This window comes from Rana temporaria, chromosome 1 (genome assembly GCF_905171775.1).
Source record: "Rana temporaria chromosome 1, aRanTem1.1, whole genome shotgun sequence".
NCBI classification, from domain to species: Eukaryota; Metazoa; Chordata; class Amphibia; order Anura; family Ranidae; genus Rana; species Rana temporaria.
In genome coordinates, this window is record NC_053489.1 from 440,627,741 (window position 1) to 440,650,714 (window position 22,974).

At 41.8% G+C, this 22,974-nt stretch overlaps 1 protein-coding gene across 2 annotated transcripts in view; it reads left to right on the forward strand.

The window, feature by feature from the left end:
* Positions 1–22,974, forward strand: part of ARHGAP24 (Rho GTPase activating protein 24) — a 737,825-nt gene that overhangs the window by 30,757 nt on the left and 684,094 nt on the right. The window contains exon 1 of one of the 2 annotated variants that reach the window (XM_040326570.1): positions 22,285–22,468. The exons of the other annotated variant lie outside the window; for it this stretch is intronic. Within the exon in view, the coding sequence (XP_040182504.1) occupies positions 22,366–22,468 (103 nt within the window). The 5' untranslated portion in view covers positions 22,285–22,365. Of the gene's footprint in view, positions 1–22,284; positions 22,469–22,974 lie in introns of those variants that run through there. 2 annotated transcript variants of the gene reach the window in all.

Genomic DNA, 22,974 nt, shown 5'->3' on the forward strand with positions numbered 1-22,974 from the left:
GGAACCCTAAGCCTTGTACACACGATCACGAGTCCCGAAGAGAAAGTGCGATGTGAGCTTTTTGTCACAAATTCACATCGCACTTTTTCTGTGAGAATTCCGGCCAAGAAAAAATTGAGAGCAGGATCTCAATTTTCATGACAGGAAAAATTCCTATCGAGAATCACAATCATGTGTATGCAATTACGACATGGAAAAACCTGTGCATGCTCAGAATCAAGCAGAAGAGCCAAACTGCCTATTGAACTTCATTGATCTCGGCTCACCGTAAGTGTTGTATGTCACCACGTTCTTGATGGTCAGAATTTTGTCCAAGATTAGTGTGACCGTGTGTATGCAAGACAAATTTAAGCAATTTTCCTGCTGGAAAAAAAACGTGTTTTTCTTGTCGAAAATCGCGATCGTGTGTACGAGGCATAAAAGTGGAACTAAAGTTTTTTTTTTTTTCATTTTAGATAAAGTAAGAGTTCTAACCCCTGTCAGCTTTTATTTTGCCATCCTGTTGAGGGAGAATTCCCTTCAGTTTCTGTCCTATAGCCAAAACAGGAAGTGTTAGGAAATCCCTCCGATTAGTGTCCCCATTGGAAGATTTCTCCTCTACTCCTGCTCTGGTGACAGGCCAAAATGAATTTCTTTATTTCACTGTCACTCTTTGTGATAATGGTAGACAGGACAAATAGAAAAGGTGAATTTCTCTCCACTTTATCCCATACTGTAAAAAAGAAGCATGGCCAAAGCTTTTTTGGTTCTCTTGTGGATCACAGGAGTGCACTTACAGTACTTGTGCTCTCCTGTGACTCGAATAAGTCAACAGTGGGCTAAAGCAATCACAGAGCTGCTCCAGGCTCTGCAGGGATCCCAACAATAATGCCAGGAGCCACCCAGATACTTGAGCGGCAGCTTACTCGGTCTCTCAGCATGCTGCTGAGAACTTGAGCAAGCCACTCCTTCCCCCATCACAGCGCAGTGCTCCAATGAGCACTGGAGGGACAGAGCAGAGATTGACAGTGACCCACTCCCTGCTCAGTGAGGGCTGAGATCTGAGCAATCAGCAGTCATGTGATCACTCAATTCTCAGTCCTAGAGCCAACAGGGGTCAGTTGCAGCATTGGACTGAAGCTGCAGCAGGCTGGTGAATATTTATGTTTGTTTTTTGTATTCCCACACTTCTTATTTAAATAGGGTATATAACATATTATAGCAACGAACGGTAAACAATTTACATATCAATTGCCTTTCTTATAAACTTACAAAATTGCTGCACAGGGTTTATCTTTTACATATATTTAAAGCATTGCTTTAAACTGAGACTCATTTTCACAGTTAGTTTGAAGTAATCCAACCTTGCTAGTTATGTTTTTTTGTACAGAGAGCATTTTTTGGGTATATACATATATTTTGGTATACATATTTCTCATTAAACATTTTTCATATATATTATTAGCATTTTCCTTGCTCTGTATACATTATTACCTTTGTGAATGGCAGTTTTATAACATTCAAATTCTTGTATATTAGGCATAATTTGGGCATTTTTCTGCATAAGGCTATTGCAGCTATTTAATGGTCTAATAAAGATTACCCCTTAAGGTTGATTGATTTTTGGACAGCTCGCATTTGTAAAATATGAGATGACTGCTTTGAGGCATGGCAGGTTTGAGGATGATAGATCACTGCAAGATATTAATTGCTTTTACGCTTGTTATAAAAATCTAATTTATACATATGGTAGACTGTTTTAGTTTTTGTTTTCTTTTTTATATACACTTGCTCAAAGTACTTAATTAATGGCTCTATGTGGCTTTAGTAGAACAAGCTGTAATTAAAAATTGAAGGGGAAGCAGTATTTTCTTACATAAGAGGCATGGGAAAACTATGTGGAATACATAAGATATAATACATGTAAAATATACCTTAGTGTTCTTCCCAATTTTCCATCATTATTTAACTGGAAGCACTGCTCTCCACAAATATACTGCAATGGATTTGTGACATTTGCATTCATTCATCATAAGGGAAATGGTAGTAGTCTTGCTCTCATAATATCCAATGATATAACAGTGGAGGGCATAAGGTGCATGTTCAAAGAGTTGCTACCCTATCGTTACCGAAATGTTCATCTGTTTTCCCATGTGCCAGAGTTCTAAGGGATAAATAAAGCTTTAGCTCATGTGAGCTTATATATGAAGTCTTGTATTGTTAAATCCAGAACCAACAAAGCTAGAATTGATAGCATAGGAGGACAGGGAAGTGCTTCATAGTTAATGCTTGTGGGTCTAGAACAGTGGTCTCCAAAATGTTGCCGGGGGGGGCTATATTTGGCCCTTTGTTTGCCTTTATCTGGCCCTTGGAACACTATTCTTCCTGCTGCCACCAACAATGGGGCACTATTCCTCCCTCTTACACCAACAATGGGGCACTATTCCTCCCACTGACACCAGCAATGGGGCAAACTAAACAGCACAAGTGCAGTAACACCAAGTACGTTTAGGTGCAAATTAAACAGCACACGGGTAATACAACACGTTAGAACACTGCAGCTAGCACAATCTACTGCCTGACAAATAGAAATAGCTGATCTAGCTAAACTATACAGTGTATAAATATATGTACAACTCCTGGGATGTATATATATCCTCTACACATTGTAAATTTAACTGAACTATCTATCTAATAAAAAAGACACTGTCTCTCTCTCTCTGACTGACTGATCTTTTCATTAACAACGCCGCAACACACTACACGAGGCCGCCTTGCAGGGTGTGTGGGGCGTGTGCTAAAGCCCTGGCCTGGCCCCACCCTGGCTTTGGCCAATTACGGCTCTCTGTACTAGTGGCGCTGTGATTGGCCAAGCATGCGGGTCATAGTGCATGCTTAGCCAATCAGTGCGCAATGCCGCAGTGAATTATGGGCCGTGACGCGTCACTCGAATTTGGCGCGAACGGCCCGTTTTGTTCGAATTTCGACGAACAATCGAACAGGCAATGTTCGAGTCGAACATGGGTTTGAGTCGAACGCGAAGCTCATCCCTACTTGGGAGTGAGATAGATAAAAAGTCCAACAGAGTGAGTTAGACCCCCTTACAATACACAGAGCAGATGTGCAGAACAGGAACATAAGCACAGAGAGCTCACCAATAAAAATCCTAAGAGATATACAGGTCCTTCTCAAAAAATTTGCATATTGTGATAAAGTTCATTATTTTCTGTAATGTACTGATAAACATTAGACTTTCATATATTTTAGATTCATTACACACAACTGAAGTAGTTCAAGCCTTTTATTGTTTTAATATTGATGATTTTGGCATACAGCTCATGAAAACCCCAAATTCCTATCTCAAAGAATTAGCATATCCTGAAAAGGTTCTTTAAACAAGCTCTTAACCTAATCATCTGAATCAACTAATTAACTCTAAACACCTGCAAAAGATTCCTGAGGCTTTTAAAAACTCCCAGCCTGGTTCATTACTCCAAACCGCAATCATGGGTAAGACTGCCGACCTGACTGCTGTCCAGAAGGCCATCATTGACACCCTCAAGCAAGAGGGTAAGACACAGAAAGAAATTTCTGAACGAATAGGCTGTTCCCAGAGTGCTGTATCAAGGCACCTCAGTGGGAAGTCTGTGGGAAGGAAAAAGTGTGGCAGAAAACGCTGCACAACGAGAAGAGGTGACCGGACCCTGAGGAAGATTGTGAAGAAGGACCGATTCCAGACCTTGGGGGACCTGCGGAAGCAGTGGACTGAGTCTGGAGTAGAAACATCCAGAGCCACCGTGTACAGGCATGTGCAGGAAATGGGCTACAGGTGCCGCATTCCCCAGGTCAAGCCACTTTTGAACCAGAAACAGCGGCAGAAGCGCCTGACCTGGGCTACAGAGAAGCAACACTGGACTGTTGCTCAGTGATCCAAAGTACTTTTTTCGGATAAAAGCAAATTTTGCATGTGATTCGGTAATCAAGGTGCCAGAGTCTGGAGGAAGACTGGGGAGAGGGAAATGCCAAAATGCCTGAAGTCCAGTGTCAAGTACCCACAGTCAGTGATGACCTGGGGTGCCATGTCAGCTGCTTGTGTTGGTCCACTGTGTTTTATCAAGGGCAGGTTGAATGCAGCTAGCTATCAGGAGATTTTGGAGCACTTCATGCTTCCATCTGCTGAAAAGCTTTATGGAGATGAAGATTTCATTTTTCAGCACGACCCGGCACATGCTCACAGTGCCAAAACCACTGGTAAATGGTTTACTGACCATGGTATTACTGTGCTCAATTGGCCTGCCAACTCTCCTGACCTGAACCCCATAGAGAATATGTGGGATATTGGGAAGAGAAAGTTGAGAGACGCAAGACCCAACACTCTGGATGAGCTTAAGGCCGCTACCGAAGCATCCTGGGCCTCCATAACACCTCAGCAGTGCCACAGGCTGATTGCCTCCATGCCACGCCGCATTGAAGCAGTAATTTCTGCAAAAGGATTCCCAACCAAGTATTGAGTGCATAACTGAACATAATTATTTGAAGGTTGACTTTTTTTTAATTAAAAACACTTTTCTTTTATTGGTCGGATGAAATATGCTAATTTTTTGAGATAGGAATTTTGGGTTTTCATGAGCTGTATGCCAAAATCATCAATATTAAAACAATAAAAGGCTTGAACTACTTCAGTTGTGTGTAATGAATCTAAAATATATGAAAGTCTAATGTTTATCAGTACATTACAGAAAATAATGAACTTTATCACAATATGCTAATTTTTTGAGAAGGACCTGTAAGACTCGAACCCTTTCGCTGTCAGTTCTGTATTTTCATTCACAATAGCATGTTTTGAATAGAGCGCTGAGGGAATAAAACCCCCTGTCATGTCTGTATCATTCTAGAGATAGTCACTCTCTTTGCTTGTCCTGGTCACCTTTGTTAATCCAAAAAGTTGTCGCCAAAACAGGAATAGAAGTGAAATCTCCCAATGTAGATTTATAAGGACATTTTCCTCACTTCAGAGAGGTTTCCTTTTATTCTGTTTGCTGGTGAAAAAGTGAAGGGAATTCTCTCCAATGAAATTGGCAAGGATTTAACCACTTGGCTTTGGATATACTGAAACATCCATTTAGAGTGTTCACAAGAAATAGAATGCAGACTTGACTACTCTTAGTTTCGGCTCCCAGTTTTCCATCAGTTTTAAAGTAGTCACTTTAATAATCAATGCTCGGATTAATGCAGCCCACGGATGATGCTTAACCAGCTTAACCAGCTGTTTGAACGTAAAAAATGACTTGATTCCCCCATCCACACACTTCAGATGGTTGGGGGAATCCTCCCCACTGAGCTATTTTATTCTGACAGCGGCGACACTTCCCCACTATTAGAATACACTGATCAGCTCTGCAAGCTATTGCCTGCAGGACTGATTGAGAGGCAAAATGCAACAGTGCTGTTGCTCAATCTCTGCACAACCAGTGCCCACACAGTGATAAAATGGGTACGGTCCCTGCTGAACTGGTCAAATTTCGATCCAATTTTAACCAGTTATCGCAGACGGCACACAAATATGTGACCACTCATGGGTGAGCCTTGGCGCCGAGCTGACACATATTTGCATGCAACATTGCAAAACCAGCTGTGCCGAGTGCGCAAACCCTGCGCGTTCCCAGCACAATTATAAGCGGCTAACAGAAAGCTTCCAATGACTGCTTTTGATCGGAAGCTTTTTAATCATCTGACCGCCATGACAGCCAATCATAGCGGTCACATGATTTTAGACCCCGCCCCACCTTCCGGCATCTGAAAACCTGTAAAGGGCCAGGAGGCGCTGGCGCCAAAGGGCTAACTGAGAAGTACATACACATAGCAAAAAAACACCTAGCAAATACACCTACCAAAACAAAAACAAAAAACTATTTCATGGATTATTTTTGTTATGTATTGAATCATTGAAAAGAGTAACAACTGTAAACAGTGGCGATATTCAGATAAAAGTGCTAGCAAGAGTTATTCAAGCAAGCATTTCTACCAGAGGGTGTGCCGGAGGCTATAAAACTTCAAATGTGTCTAATGCACATTATGGTGCTAACATCCCCTTAAGTATTGCCACTTTGTTTTGATAGTGATTTACACGTCAGGTCAAGAGTTCTGTGTAATGATTGCTCATTCCTGACATAGCTTGTCCTAGCTGTTCTTCTATAGGATGCCAGGAGGGATTTTCATAACAAGATATTGATGTTGCCGCTGTGAAACAAACTCTTAAAAGTCATGGGAAGCGCCAAAATTTATCAGATACAGAACTGGGACAAGAAACAAGTTCTGTTTTTAGGATTCTTTAACTCACCGAAAAATGCTAAGGGAGAAATTTGAGTCTGTGAGTAGTAGTAAAGGACATCGCTGAAATGTACTTTATAGCACTGTTGAGATAGAAGTGTTTGGTTAGTATGTGCTAGCTTTAGGGAAATTTAATTAATTACAGCCACAGTTTGTGTTCTAAGACCCATGCTCTGATTATTACTCCATTAATTAAAATGGCAGTTTTCATTTATTTAAAAAAGGACCGAATCTGTAACAGCTGTCCTTAAAAAGGCGAAGAATTCACCTGTATCGCCTGTAGGCTCCCTGCCACTGGTCCTCTTCCATTGGTGACTTACTATGCCTTGTTTGTGTGGAGGGGGCCATCTTGGCAGAAGCAAACCTCCCAGCCGCCCCTTGGTCAATAGTGACCCAATGGCTGGTGGGGTAAGGATAAATAAGCAGGAGAGGTGAAGAAGGCACTGATGCACAGAAGCAAAAGCAGGGAGATCCTTGCACTGCGGGTGCGCAGGTATAGCAAGAAGAATATTGAGCAGCACAGAAGTGACATCACTATTCTCACCCCAAATCTCCTGAGACCATCAGTCAGTCAGTAGTGCCTTACATGATTTCACACTGCAGATATACAGCTGTGAGGCTGAAGGCACAGGCAGTGTTTTGCTGCTGCTGTTGATTTTACGGTACTGCTTAACCACTTAAGGACCGCCTCCTGCACATATATGTCGGCAGAATGGCATGGCTGGGCACATCCACGTACAGGTACGTCCTGTACTAGTACCCAGCCGTGGGTCGTGGGCGTGCGCCCGTGGCGCGCTCCCGCGACCCGGTCCGAAGCTCCTGGACCACGGGACTCGTGGACCCGATTACCGCTGGAGTCCCGCGATCGGTCCCCAGAGCTGAAGAACGGGGAGAGCCGTGTGTAAACACGGCTTCCCCGTTCTTCACTGTGGCGGCAGCATCAATCGTGTCATCCCTTTTATAGGGGGACACAATCGATGACGTCACACCTACAGCCACACCCCCCTACAGTTGTAAACACACTTCAGGTCACACATAACCCCATCAGCGCCCCCTGTGGTTAACTCCCAAACTGCAACTGTCATTTTCACAATAAACAATGCATTTTAAATGCATTTTTTGCAGTGAAAATTACAATGGTCCCAAAAATGTGTCAAAACTGTCCGAAAAATCGATGATCGCCGTCATTAGTAGTAAAAAAAAAAATTAATAAAAATGCAATAAAACTATTCCCTATTTTGTAAATGCTATAATTTATTTTTATATACTTTTATTATACCAAAAAGTAAAAAATATTGAATTTTTTTCAAAATTGTCGCTCTATTTTTGTTTATAGCGCAAAAAATAAAAACCGCAGAGGTGATCAAATACCACCAAAAGAAAGCTATATTTGTGGGAAAAAAAAGGACGCCAATTTTGTTTGGGAGCCATGTTGCACGACCGCGCAATTGTCAGTTAAAATGACGCAGTGCCGAATCGCAAAAAGGGGCCTGGTCTTTTACCTGCATTTTGGTCCGGGTCTTAAGTGGTTAAGCACAATTAACATATGCAGATTTTCCTTGTAGGGTAATTCCGTGCAAATTGAGAACCTCAGTGTTATGTTGTATTGTGTAGAACCATGGCATATGACATCTACAAGGGTTCAGGAGCCTTTATTACCTTCATAATATTCCCACATTGAGTAATAGAGTTTGAAGGAAAACCGATTGCTATGTTTTTTCTTCCTGTTTTGCTTTACTTTTAGTTTTAAAATGTATTTTTTAAATCATAATATATATATATATATATATATATATATATATATATATATATATATATATATATATATATATATATATATGTGTGTGTATGTGTGTGTGTGTATAAATATATATATATATATATATATATATATATATATATATATATATATATACATATATATATATGTATATATATATATATACACACATATATAAATATACCAGGTAGAAAAAGTGGGGGAAAACCTAAAGAAAGAAAATTAATGCAGCTATTGACATCTAATGATTGGGAAGCAATATATTACTTTTTTGGGGGTTTAATAGTGCTCTGAAAATAAATACAATACGACCATGACCCTTTGGAAGTCAAACTTGGAAGTTTTGGATAGGCACAAACATGCCTTCTTCTAGATTTCTCTCTTTTTTTATATAAAAGATTTTCTGGTAGTAAAGATTCAGCCTTCCAGACACTGGGCACAAATATAGTATGAAATATACTATATTGTCAAAAGTACTTAAAAGTCTTAAGCTGGATACACACTATACAACTTTTGTTGTTCGATTGCCTTTAGATTTAGTTTCAATTATGTAGTGCAAGGACCTGCCTTATTGCATATAAATTGAAAGTGTTTAGGTTTGACCTCATATTATATGATTTTAGTAAATCTAAAGGAAAAAATCTAAAGACAATTGTATAGTGTATATCTAGCTTTAGTCTGTATGGTTCAATATTGAGTTGACCCACCGTTTGCAGCTATAACAGCTTCAACTCTTCTGGGAAGGATGTCCACAAGGTTTAGGAGTGTGTCTATGGGAATGTTTGACCATTCTTCCAGAAGTGCATTTGTGAGGTCAGGCACTGATGTTGCACGAGAAGGCCTGGCTTGCAGTCTCCGCTCTAATTCATTCCAAAGGTCAGCGGCCCACACTTCCCCTTCGAATCCCCTCTAGCCTGTTTCTCTTTCACCTTCCTTCTTTCTCCCCCTTCTCTCTTCTCCCTCCCCCTTCTTTTCTTGCCTTTCCGTATTCTTGTTTCCTGTCCCCTCGCCTCTCATCTTAATTTTACTTTACTTCTTGCTTGGTCTGTCATTTTTTCGTTTCTTTCCCCCTCCTTTCCCCCCCCCCTTTTTGTTTTAAAAGGAAGAGGCCCTAGCGGTCGCACATATTTGTTTTTATATATATATACAGTTGTTGTTGTCGTTCCTACTGTTATACTTATCGGTAAGAGTCTAGCCCTGGGGGCGATAGCCATTTGGCTGACTCTCCCAATCATATTGTGACTGTATGCGGACTGTGACTTCTCATGTTTATTGTCTCTTTTCTGTTTGATATGTTGAAATTTCCAATAAACGTATTTTCAACTCATTCCAAAGGTGTTCTATTGAGGTCAGGACTTTGTGCAGACCAGTTTAGTTCCTCCACCCCAAACTCGCTCATCCAGGTCTTTATGGACCATTGCTTTGCGCACTGGTCCAAATCATTTGGCAGAGGGGGGGATTATGGTGTGGGGGGGGGGATTATGATGTTGGGTTGTTTTTCAGGGACTGGGCTTGGCCCCTTAGTTCCAGTGAGGGGGGCTCATAAGGTGTCAGCATACCAAGAAATTTTGGACATATTCATGCTCCAAACTGTGTGGGAAAAGTTTGGGGATGGCCCCTTTCTGTTCCAACATGACTGCACACCAGTGCACAAAGCAAGGTACATAAAGATATGGATGGAGTTTGGGGGTCGAGAAACTTGACTGGCCTGCACAGAGTCTAGACCTCGATCTGATAGAACACCTTTGGGATGAATTAGAGCGGAGACTGCAAGCCAGGCCTTTTTGTCCAATATCAGTGCCTGACCTCACAAATGCAGTTCTGGAAGAATGGTCAAACATTCCCATCGACACATTCCTAAACCTTGTGGACAGTATTTTCAGAAGAGTTAAAATTGTTATAGCTGCAAAGGGTGGGCCAACACAATAGTGAACCCTGCGGACTAAGACTGGGATGCCATTAAAGTCCATGTGTGTGTAAAGGCAGGTGTCCCAATGCTTTTGGTAATATAGTATATATATATATATATATATATATATATATATATATATATATATATATATATATATATATATATATATATATATATTTATTCCTGTTTAATGTGTAAAAAGTCTTTAAAAACCTTTAAGTGTACTAGTTTGTGTTTCAAGTAATAATGAAACATCTTGCTCAACCCCAGAAAATCAAGTGGCAATGGTAATATAATTAGCACTATGGCGCTCACTGGCAAATTTGTTACAGAAACAAAGTAAAAGTGAATGATTAAAGCCAACTGCATGGACTTAAATGGTGTATTTTAGTCTGTGATCCATTATTGTGCAATGGAAGTAGAATGATTACACTCTGGACCAGGCAATATGTTTGTGCAGCTGTTCTGCAAACTTGGTTGACTGCATGTTAGTTTCACTTGCAACAGAGCGTAACACCACAAGTAAATCTATTCTGGTAAACAACTTTTACTGTTGGACTTTTTGTTCCCCACCCTTTCACTTGTCATTGGTTTATGTCCCTCACTTAATAAACCATTAGTGTCAATCAATAATCTGAACAGAATCCATACAATGAACTTTGTTTACCAGCTCATCTAATAAAAAATAAGAAAACATGTAGAGTAAAGCTTGGATGCCAACCCACAGATTTACAGCTTTTGCATACAACATATTCATGTGTCTACTTTGTAAGTCGAAACTTTAGATGTAGCCAGAGCTCTGGGCAAAAATACATAAAGGTATGCAACTTTCCCACCTATTTTTCAAATATTTCACATTGTTCCTAGTTTTCACTTTGAACTACAGGACATCTATTGTCTATGTTACGTAGAAGATCATACATAACCAATCTATATTAGACTATCAGGATCCTTCTAAAAGCACACAACACCCACATGTAGATAGCACCACAAAATGCTTATTAAAAATCTTCTGTCCCCTGCATAAGGATATAACATATACAATTTAAACATTGCAATTCCATCCCTGAAAGAGCTGCCAACACAGGTATCCAGCCTTTTGCTGTATATATGCCATACATGCCAAATAGTCTGAAGGATCTTCTATATTTGGGTTCTCCTATTTTTGGGGCTCCAGCGGAGAGACCCTCTGGAATAACTTAGTGGGGACCCCGATCGGCATGCATGTGATTTTTAAACATCATGATCATTCTGTAAAAATTATCTATGTGATACCAATGATATAGTCCTTTTTTTTTTTTTTTTTTTTTTTTTACCAGAAATCATATTACGCACTATATTCTGTTAAGACCACTTACATATTAAACACCCTGATGTTAATAGGGACCAATGGATACACAGAGGTGTCCATTTATGAAGCAGTGATCAGCAGTGACCCCAGGGATCGCCGCTGATCACAGCCCATAAACAGTTTATGAAACAGAGATAATCCGGGGAGAAGTGTTTGAACATGTTCTCCCGCCGATGATCTCTGCACAGTGAGAAGTCTCATTGACTGACACAGTAATGGGCAGTTTATGAATCTGTGATCTCAGTGCTTCACTGGTGATCTGTGTCAGAATTCACACGTGTACATGTGTATATATAATGTGTGTGTATATACATGTAGCACTACCCCCGAAGGAGCTGCTGGTTTGTTTTGGGCGGCATGTTACCTCTATTCCCCCCGCCATCTAGGGTGTACGATGAGAGCTGAGAAGAACTGCAATGTCCACAATTTAGATGTCTTTTTCTGTGCTTTATTACCCAACGGGGTAAAATGATAAAAGTTCTAGTAGTAGAAGAGGTAGGAAGAATAGTAAGTAGTAGGTTGAGGCGTATAACTTTGTTCGGAAACAAACTCTAGCCAGAGTGGGTATTGTGCACCTGGATAGGCCTCTCTCACCAGCCTAGCAGCCAGAGTGTCACACGGAACTTTAGCAAAGTCTCTGCCACAGACCTTCCCAAAGATGGATATATTTTCGGTCCAGAATCCTTCTCAGCTCAGGCTTAAGCACCCGGATCTCTCTTGAATAAACTTTGATCAGTTCAGAACTGACAGGCGACCATCATCCAGCCTCTCAGTAATGGTGCGTCCTTCGATGAAGTCTAAGGCCTCTCCTAAGTTACCAGCTTCGTGCTCGGTATTCCCCCAGACAGGTTCTTCATCGGGTGGCTTCCTCCCTCAGGACGGACAGCACAGGACCACTCTGCAACTGCAGACCCAGTCTGACCTCTGGGCCTACAAGGTAGATTACAACCCCGGACCAACGTGGTCCTGGAGCCAGGAATACTTGAACACGCACCCCCGGCCACGAGGGCCAGACACGGGGGGTGGTGGGACGACAGACCCGCTATCGATGACCGCAAACTGATGACGTCTGTCCCTTAAGTACCTTCCCCCAGCATGCATAGCGAGGCGACCAACGCTCACTGATTGGCTGCTGAGGAAAAACACCCAACACGCCCTGACTCAACTGCTGCCACCCTTGGCCTGGGGTGGTAGAGGCACCCCAGGCAGCAATAGTGGTCACTCACAGTACAGCCTAGGCTGGAACAGAGACCCAAATTTGACCAAAATAACATTGTCAGAGGTAACTAAATTTCTGACCACCCTCTAAATTTAAAGCAGCACCAGCTATGAAGTAACCGGAGCGCTACACACATGTATAAATAATGTGTGTGTGTGTATATATATATATATATTATGTAGGGGTCTCTTAATTTTATTAGCATTAACCACGCTGTCTGTCCGTGTACTGAGCAGTGATAATTTATCACTGCTAAATAAACTGACATCTTGGTGTTTTCGTGAATTTCTGGTACTGTAATCTCGTAAAGTCTCACAAGATTTCAGTATCAGGGGTCGTTCTCCACTGTTTGAAGCGTTGGTAGATCAATTCACTCCTCCAAGGGTGAAGAGATCTACTCTGCTTCATAAACTGGCACACAGAGGAGAAAAATCTCCACTGTGAATACCGGCGAATGAAGCAGTGAATCGAATTTCACTGCTTCATAAACGGACACCAGAGTATCTTTCTGCTCTGGATAAGGTACTCTAGGTAAAAGAATAATATTTGTAAAGGTAACATTTTCCTTATTAGCATATATTTAAACACTGGGTCATATTCCAGTAGGAAATATATTGATTGTCCATTTACTGTTAATGCACATATGAAAACCCCAGGTAGTAACTATTCAAAAGTGCTTTAATATATCCTGGAAGAAAAGATAATTTCAGCTTCCATTCAAAGCGGAGTTATTGAGGCGACAATAGAAAAGTTCCATTGATACAAAGAAATCAAACTCAATGCATCTATTTTTTTATTTATTTTTTACCAGCAAACTCTCTAGATATCTTCTTATAGTACTCACATGCATATCAATTCTGGATAACTTCCACAGACCCCAAAGCAAAAAAGAATAGGAACCACCTCCCCTAACAATGGAGCAGAGGTCAGTCCTCTCCATCTTTTATACCCCCCACCTGCTAATGGTGTCTAACTGGTAGGTCATCGCTGTGCGACCAGGGCCCCATTGCACATACATCGGTTCTTCGCCATTACTGCTAGAACTCTGATCCAGCCGCAGCTCCCTGTGTCCATTTAGACATGGTGCCACGGCCTGGCCCCACCCCTCTCTCTCCTCATTGGCTCACTGACTTTGATTAACTGCAGCCAGAGCCAATGGCGATTTGCTTCTGTCTCAGCCAATGAGGAAGAAGAGTCCCGGGGCAGCTGAGTCTCCCGTGCAACAATTCTGGATCAAAAGGGGGCTCAGGTAAGTATTAAGGGGGGCTGAGGCACACAAACGTTTTTTTTTTATCTTAATACATAGAATACATTAAGATAAGAAACCTTCTGCCTTTACAACCACTTTAAGTTACTGTATTAGCAAGCGTATTTTTCACATTGTAAGTTTCTATTCTAACTTCACCTTGCAGTGCTGCAATATGAAATTATAGGGCTTTTTTTTATTTATTTTTTAAATGAGCAGTTTCACTGCAAAATCAAGTCTGGTGAAATTTTAAGCTGGTGTGGCTTTATGTGTATCATATAAAGTTGTATAAGTATTTTTGGCAATATCAAGGTTTGAAATGCTATAAATAGTAGAAATATATTATTTGCATCTAATGTACCATTTCAAACTGTAGCTTGCATTGTAGGCTTTTAGTGTCATGCAATGGACTTGCCACCTGCATTGTTCTATGGAATGCACTGTGCATAATTATACAGTGTTATGGAGACAGTAATGTTGAATGGTAACATACAGTCACCTCTAGTAGTTTACGTGATATTTATTTGCATCATCATCATCATCACAATTTTTTTTTCTATGGTAAAACAATTTAACAAGAATTTTAAAACACATGTGCGGTGTTGCATATTCTTCATAAATTGAATACCTGCCATAAATGGTAACATTTTAAAGTCCATAACCGGGTCATCAGTGATGACAGCCTCAAGGCAGCACGCTCCCGCTGCCAACACTAGCACAAACTATTGGGTAGTTTAGCTGTAAAAGTAATGAAAAATATTTTTCCTTCTATAATGCGCTGCAGAAATCTAGGTAGCCTATTTAGATCAATTCTACTTGAATGTCCCCTGCAGTAATTCACAGGTAATTGCAAAGATTAAACAGATTTCCTGAACTAGTAGGATTGCAAACAGAATCTAACAGGAACACAAATGGCTCTACCGGGGCATTTTTTCTTTCCAGTGACACCACTGGAAAAGGGACATTTGTTTTCCTCCACTGACACAAGAGCATCTTTTTTGTTGCAGTGACATCACTTATGCAGGGGAATTTTTTTTTCTTCCACTGACACCACCAATGCAGGGGCATTTTTCTCTCTGCCACTATTAGCCCCATATTTCTCTGCCGGACATTGAGGAGAATTCAATAAAACTGCTGCGCTACATTTCTGGCGTTTATGTGTGTAGTGTCGAATTCATGAAGCATCTGTGGCACTTTTGGCTTTGCCAGCGACTCGTGCAGCAAATTCAGGTAGTACTAAAATGCACCACTTTTACATTGTGGCGCAATGCCTATGCCAAATTCAAAATAAAATATTGGTAGTTTGTATCTTCCAAAAGTGGAGCCAATTAAGACCAACTCTCTTTTGGCGTACACAGAGAAAGACTGCTCTAATACACATATGTCAAACACAAGGCCTGTGGGCTGAATGTGGCCCTCCAGGCCATTTCATGTGGCCCTCACACCTCTCCTCCTCAAATGGCACCCCCTCCTCTCCAATGCCACCTTGTCACCGCAGTCGGCAGCAGAAAGTAGGGCAGAACTTCTCCGCCATATCCTGCAGTTTTCCGTGCAACCACAGAGAGCCTCGTCGCTGCCCCCCATCTCAGCAGTCGGCAGTAGAGAGGAGGACAGGACTTCTACAGATCATCACCTTGTCTCTGCTTCCCCTGGTCTCAACGTTCAGCAGACACCAGCTGCTGACTCCTGCCCTCCTTGGATTTTCCTCTAGGCCCTGCACTTTCTGCTTCCCAGCTCCACCCCAGCTTTTTTCCAGCAGCAGCACAAGGTAAGGGGTGTGTACTGTAATGTAAGATAGGGTGGGGGACCCTTGAATTCTGATGGTGGGGGGGGGTTTGCTCTTAACATCTAGTCTTACAGATACAACCGGCCCTTTGAGGGCAACCATAAGGCTGATACGGCCAATGATGAAATTACATTTGACACCCCTGCACTAATAGGACTCTTGGCCAAAGGATCACCAAAGGACAAGTTCAAATAGGACCCCATAATTATGTTTCTGGCTTTCTTATGACTCATATACACCTTAAATGTGGTATGACTTTGGGCTCAGAAGTCAAAAGAGCATGCTTGCATGTACTTTCACAGAAAAATGGCTTAATTCTGAGATGCATTGACTTGCAATGAATTTGCTTCTCCATTATATATGTTTGCTTTTTAAAAGGAGATATTTCTGAGTTGCTTTCCATATGCATTAGGACCTAAAGGGATCTTTTCTATAATTAAGATTTTGAAGTTTCTTTTAACATTTTGATTGGTAAAAAAACTCCCCAACCTTTAACATGCTGTACTGATCTCTAAGCAGGCCTTTTCAAGCTAAGGGATATACCTTGTATTATAAAACATTATTGAAAATGCTAAAATACAGCACTTTGTAGCCCATTCTTACAGATGGAGTAGAGTATGTGACATTGCTCGCCTTCAGCCACCTTAATGTGATGGAAACCAAGACAGGGATCATTTATAATGACCAGAATAAGCGCGATACAAGTTGAAATAAAAAGGTCAACCGTTTCCTTTCTTTGTGAGATTTTAGACATTCTGAAAGACTCAAACACGCACATGTTCTCTCAGCATATTGGATTTCTTTAACTGTCCTCAAAGCACCCACGTAAAGGAGCAAGGTAGAAATTGAAAAGATGTTCATATCAGCTCAACGACTCTTGAAAAAGCAGTTCTTATAAGTGAAATAGAATCTCTATTTGATGGATGCATTAAGCCTTTTACAGTGAAGAAGTCAGTGTTATAGGTTGTGGGTACTAAACCTTACACTTTAAAAATTAAATAGTCTTTCAGCCTTTGAGTAAAACTCTACTATGTAGTAGATGCAGGTCTAATGTATTTCAAGACTTGCGGCAGTCTTCTCGCTTACACTATCTGGGTTAAAAAAGGGGAGATAAATTGTTACATTCCAATTCTTTTTGACACGTTTATAACATACAGGTACAAAAGCAGTACAACATGTCAACATGTCAAACACATGCTATGCCACGCAGGGTAGGACCACGGTATAGTGATAAGATGGCTTAGCGGAACCTATGGTTCTTAAAATTGTCAGCACTGTCTGTAATATAGCTCAAGGAACACAATGGATATATTTTTTACTTTTGAAACATATCGATAAACAGTATATACTGTACCACAGATATTGCAAAGAAATAAGAAGGCAGAAGATTGAACAAGTATTTTTCCAAATCTGCTAATTTAGTTATAATTTTTATTTTAGTTGTCCAAGTTTAGTTTGTAAGTTAAAGTTAATATCCAGACTAGGACTCTTATTACATGCTATATAACAGAGAGTTTATACCCACAAAGCCACTAAAATCTTAGGGCCATATCCACAAAAGAGATACTCCGGCGTAAGCCGTCGTATCTCTGGTTCTAACTTTGGAACTGATCCTCAGAAGCAGTTTTCCTAAGTTAGGCAGAAGATCCGACATCTGTAAGGGACTTACACTGCCGGATCTTAGGATGCAGTACCGCATCCGCCACTGGGGGCATTTCAAGTCGAAATGCCTCTTCTAGTATGCAAATTAGCACTTAGGGCGATCCTCAAAGCTTTTGTGCCTAGTTTTTTCGCCGTAAGTGTTAGTTTGCCTGGTGTAAAACTAGGGCTGCTTTTACAAAGTGTAAAGTTAGTCACACCTTGTAAAGGCCCATTCAAGCGACGGCATTTGGTATGCATTCCCGAGGGAGAACTCCACGGCAATTTGTAAAATCCAAACCGGCATGGGTTCCCCCCCAGGAGCATACCAGGCCCCTAGGTCTGTTATGGGTTGTAAGGAGACCCCCCCTCCGCCGAAAAATCGACGTAGGGGGTCCCCCTACAATCCATACCAGACCCGTATCCAAAGCACGCTACCCGGCCGGTCAGGAAGGGAGTGGGGACGAGCGAGCGCCCCCCCCCTCCTGAGCCGTGCCAGGCCGCATGCCCTCAACATGGGGGGGTTGGTTGCTCTGGGGCAGGGGGGCGCACTGCGGGCCCCCCCACCCCAGAGCACCCTGTCCCCATGTTGATGAGGACAGGACCTCTTCCCGACAACCCTTGCCGTTGGTTGTCGGGGTATGCGGGCGGGGGCTTATCGGAATCTGGGAGTCCCCTTTAATAAGGGGGTCCCCAGATACCGGCCCCCCACCCTAAGTGAATGGATATGGGGTACATTCACCTGTAGGCAAAAAGTAAAAGTTATTAAACACACAACACAAGGGTTTTTAAAATAATTTATTATTCTGCTCCGGATGCCCCCCCTGTCTTCTTTATTAGCTCTATTAGCAGGGGGGGCTTCTTCTTCCACTCTCCGGGGGTCTTCTCCGCTCTCCGGGGGGGTTTCTTCTTCCGCTCTCCGGGGGGGGGCTTCTCCGGACTCCGGGGGGCTTCTTCCATCTTCTCCCCTCTTCCGCTGTTGACTCGGCGAACCCCGGTTCTTCTGCAGATGTCCGGTGCCTTCTTCTTCAGCGCTGGCTGCCTGCTATCTTTGTGTGTTAGCTCAATTTCTAACAGGCAGCCGGCGCGGTCTTCTGTGACGTCAGGGTCTTCTCTTCTGTTCTTCTCCCCTCTTCCGATGTTGCCTCGTCGCCTCTTGTCGCTGCAATGATGGAGCGCGTCTTGCATCCCATTTATATAGGCATCATGCTCCGGCAGGTACCCACCCTTGTGTTGTGTGTTTAATAACTTTTACTTTTTGCCTCCAGGTGAATGGGTAGGGGTACGATGTACCCCATATCCATTCACTTAGGGTGGGGGGCCGGTATCTGGGGACCCCCTTATTAAAGGGGACTCCCAGATTCCGATAAGCCCCCGCCCGCATACCCCGACAACCAACGGCAAGGGTTGTCGGGAAGAGGTCCTGTCCTCATCAACATGGGGACAGGGTGCTCTGGGGTGGGGGGGCCCGCAGTGCGCCCCCCTGCCCCAGAGCACCCAACCCCCCCATGTTGAGGGCATGCGGCCTGGCACGGCTCAGGAGGGGGGGGGGGGGGCGCTCGCTCGTCCCCACTCCCATTCCTGACCGGCCGGGTAGCGTGCTTTGGATACGGGTCTGGTATGGATTGTAGGGGGACCCCCTACGTCGATTTTTCGGCAGAGGGGGGGTCTCCTTACAACACATAACAGACCTAAGGGCCTGGTATGCTCCTGTGGGGGGAACCCATGCCGTTTTTTTCTGTGAAAATTGGCATGGAGTTCTCCCTCTCAGGAATGCATGCTGAGCGACGCTGTAATTTTTTTTTTAAATTATTTGTTTTCCCGGCGCGTCTTTTTTTTCACCCGTCGCAACTTTAGTGTCCCGTCGCAATCCACAAAGCCGCCCGGCGTCAATTACGTTCGCGCGCTGCACGTCGGGAAAATGACGTCACACGCATGCGCAGTACGGCCGGCGCGGGAGCGCGCCTCATTTAAATTGTAAACGCCCCCCGGAGAGGAGGACCGCCTTACGACGGCGGCACTTAAGTTACACGGCTTGAAATTTTTACGTAAGTGCTTTGTGGATCAGGCACTTAGGTAGAAACTTTAAGTCAGTGTAACTTAACTGCTGAAAGTTAAGTTACGCCGCCTGGCTGAGGATTTGGCCCTTAGATTTGTGTAGAATTAAATATAGCTGGTTGATCCAGCCTACAGCTGTCATTCCCTGTTTCTCTGTGTCTCCACTGCAGGTTGAAGTATAGCCCAGATGGCGTCCTCTATGGAGCATGCTCAATTTCAGTTCACTTCTAAGCTCTTCATGTTCTCCTTTTTCTTATCTGTGCAGCCTACATGACTATAGAGTCACACATGTGGGCATATACACAGTGGTAAATGACACTCCCCTTCCTCCTCCTCTTCTATGTCCTCCTATTGCTAAACACTATGGGCCGGGATATAGTATGCTGATTGATTACATTCACTAACAAAGGACCTTGGATGCAGATGCCATCTGAACAAAATGAAAGCTAGTGTCAATCATATTTGACTCTGCCTACACCATATTGATGCACAAAAAATACAGATTTGATGTTCAATAAAAACAATTGGGAGCGGTAAAACATTTATTTGATATTTTCAATCTAATTTGAATTGCTCTTCTGAAACTGATTTTAGATTTTTTTCATGTGACTGACACAGCACCAATCAGTGCTTGCCCAACACAGACTCAAACTGTAAAGAGCATACATCAGCACAGTAATAGAAGCCCCCTCAATGATCTTTTTCTGAAGATTATCCAAATGAAAAAAAATAGTTGTTCAGTTTTTTGTAACTCCTTATGCCAACACATTTAATTATGTTGTGGCCACTGTAACCTAAATAAATATGGTGCAGAAAAAGAACTACAGCAAGAGTGCACTTAATTAGCCAAATGTACCCAATCTTTAAAACTCTGGCACGCTTGCTGTAGTTCTTTTTCTTTCCCTGAAAACGCCAGAGAACAGGGAAAGATCATCTGACCACACGATAGCGCTGCATGAATAAGATACTTAGAGAATTAAAAAAAATGCCATGATATATATATATATATATATATATATATATATGATTTATGTGAATGAATTATGGCGATTAACATGTCTCTGTTTAGTATCATATATTAAAAAAAATAGGCTCTAATGTATTGTTTTTCCCACCCCCTCCTATGTACTATGTAATATGTTTCCAAACTGCCACTCAGACCTTAAATACAGGAATAAGGTTATAATTAGTATTTTGTAAGAACCGAGCCATTGGTGATATTTGATCGCTCAGTTCTCAGTGTAGAGATGCCGGGGGACAGATGCAACATTGGACCGATGCTGCATCCACCTAGGTAAGTGTGATGAAGGAAAAAACCCCAAACCCATACTTTCTTTTAAGTCACTTATCACATCTCAGTCTGCAGCTAAAGTGGTATTGGGTTCATGGTGGAAAGTACAATGGCTAACATGTTTCTCTTGGATATTTCTTATATTCTCTTAGATTGTAAGCTCTAACAAGCAGGGCTCTCTGATTCCTACTGTATTAACGTCTTTTTACTCTCTACCCTCAAGTTCTAAAACGCTGCATAAACAGTCAGCGCTAAATAAATCCTGTTTAATAATAATATTCTGTCCTGACAGTTAGCAACCCCTTCAGAATAAGTTATATAACACAAAAGTCATATCAACACTTTTAGGACCCTTCACACCATATGTGTTGAACTGTGCTGGGTAGCTTGCCCAATGCATTTCAAATGCATTGACAAGGAAATGTGCCTTATGTCCTTATGTCCAAGTAGTTTACACCACTGTGTGGTGTACAAAGAAAAAAGTAGCACAACATGCTCCAGGACATAAATATGAATGAAATGTCATTTTGTGACATTTCAATAAAGTTATAATAAAATAAAAGAAAACATAAACAACACAATGTGCTATTACAATGCATCACGCTGTTCCTTCATAGTGCTCACCGACAACCACACAGTAATTCATGCTGCTGGTGTGAATGGACTCTTAGGCTGTGAGCAACCTGCAAACAAGATAACTCTACGAATCAGAAATGACATAATCCTGATATGTCATCTGTTGTAAGAACAGACATCATACAAGAGAAAGCACTGTGTATACAGCATGCTGTTGAGATTATAAATGTCGTTCTGCCTGATGTTTGCCTAATGATATGGCAGCAGATAGGAATAAAGCAGTTGTTATGAAGTTATTATTTGAATACAGTATGTGAACAATCATTTTTAAGTTTTGTTTTTTTATCTTAAATCTATCTTGAAAGAGAAATAATCTAGTCAGTAAATTAGATATTAACAAAAAAATGTCAAATGAGGGGAGCTTGGACTAGGGGAGCAGTCACTAAGAAATAAGATGGTGGGTGTACCACCCTGCCAACATCTACCATAGACTGTAATGTCTGTTTACTGTGGCCTGATCTTTTAAAAATAAAGATATTCAGCTGTTTGGTAACATTAGAAAATTGTTTTTCGGAACAATGCTTGCAAGTACACATACTACGCACATCTATTCTATTGCAAAAACATTGCACTTTGCTGCCACCACCACTGCTATTACAAGAATACAAATCTTATATGAAATACACATTTTTTTTGGCTCTGCTTCATCTTTGGAAATTTTAGCCGGCACCAGCTTTTGTAAATGTGCCTTTACTCGTCTTCACCTGCTTAATAAAGTGAGGACCTTTGCCGCACACTGTGCTTGCTGAATGTTCCTTTCTCCTAATAGGCAATCTGATGCTGGAGATGAATCTTTATAGATCAGTTAAGTTCCTCACTCCTGGGGACGATTTATTTGAATGCACTCCAGTTTCCTAGCCACACAAGTATTTTACATGTCCACTCTTCAGCAAGGCTTCCTCTGTCTTTGTGACTCATCCGATATTGAGGATTGGAAGAGCATGTGGAGTGTGTGTGCATTGTGCAGCACATGTGATTGCCACAATTTGTCATGAAAGGAGATTAAAGCTCTATGCCTCGACTCTGTCTGGCTGAAACAATCTGCACAGGACACGCAGCACCTCAGCAGCAGTTAGCAAAGTGCTGCAGCCAGCGTGGTGAGCAGTAAGAGGAAATAGATACAGAACAGACAATTCTCAATGCACAGGTTCCCTTCAGACATTTGCATGCTGTTTGACAGTGTGACTTCTGGAGCATTGCTTCTGGTATCTCCATCATCCATTGACAAGAGGACGGGAAAACGTAAGTTAGCGTTGTCTAAATCCTTGAATTAGGAGCCTAAGAGGATAAAGGGAGGGGGGTTGACAAGCAATTCTTCTGGGTATAGATAGTGAGACATAAAATATTGTGCTGATTAAAATCTCAAGTGCTTTCACGGAGTATCTGTAAAATAAGGAGATGAACTGTTGGAGATGCTGTGATGTTTTTTTGCACCGGTCATATAGGAGAATGATTACGATCCTATTCTGATCTTCTGCTTTTGAAACCCTTAAAGTGGTCACTCTCTTTTATTCACAGAGCAGAAGAAAAATAGATCTGATTGCAATTAAAGCTGCTGTAAATATTTGACATACTGTCTCTGATTTCAGATGCAAATGATACCTCTGGATACATGTACAGTTTTGATATACTTGTGAGAAAAGTAAGAAGGAGGTCAAATACTAATGACAGATGTATTATATTTCATATAGTCATGGCATGTCATGAAATGTATTACAGTTACGTTACATATTATAATATAATAGTGT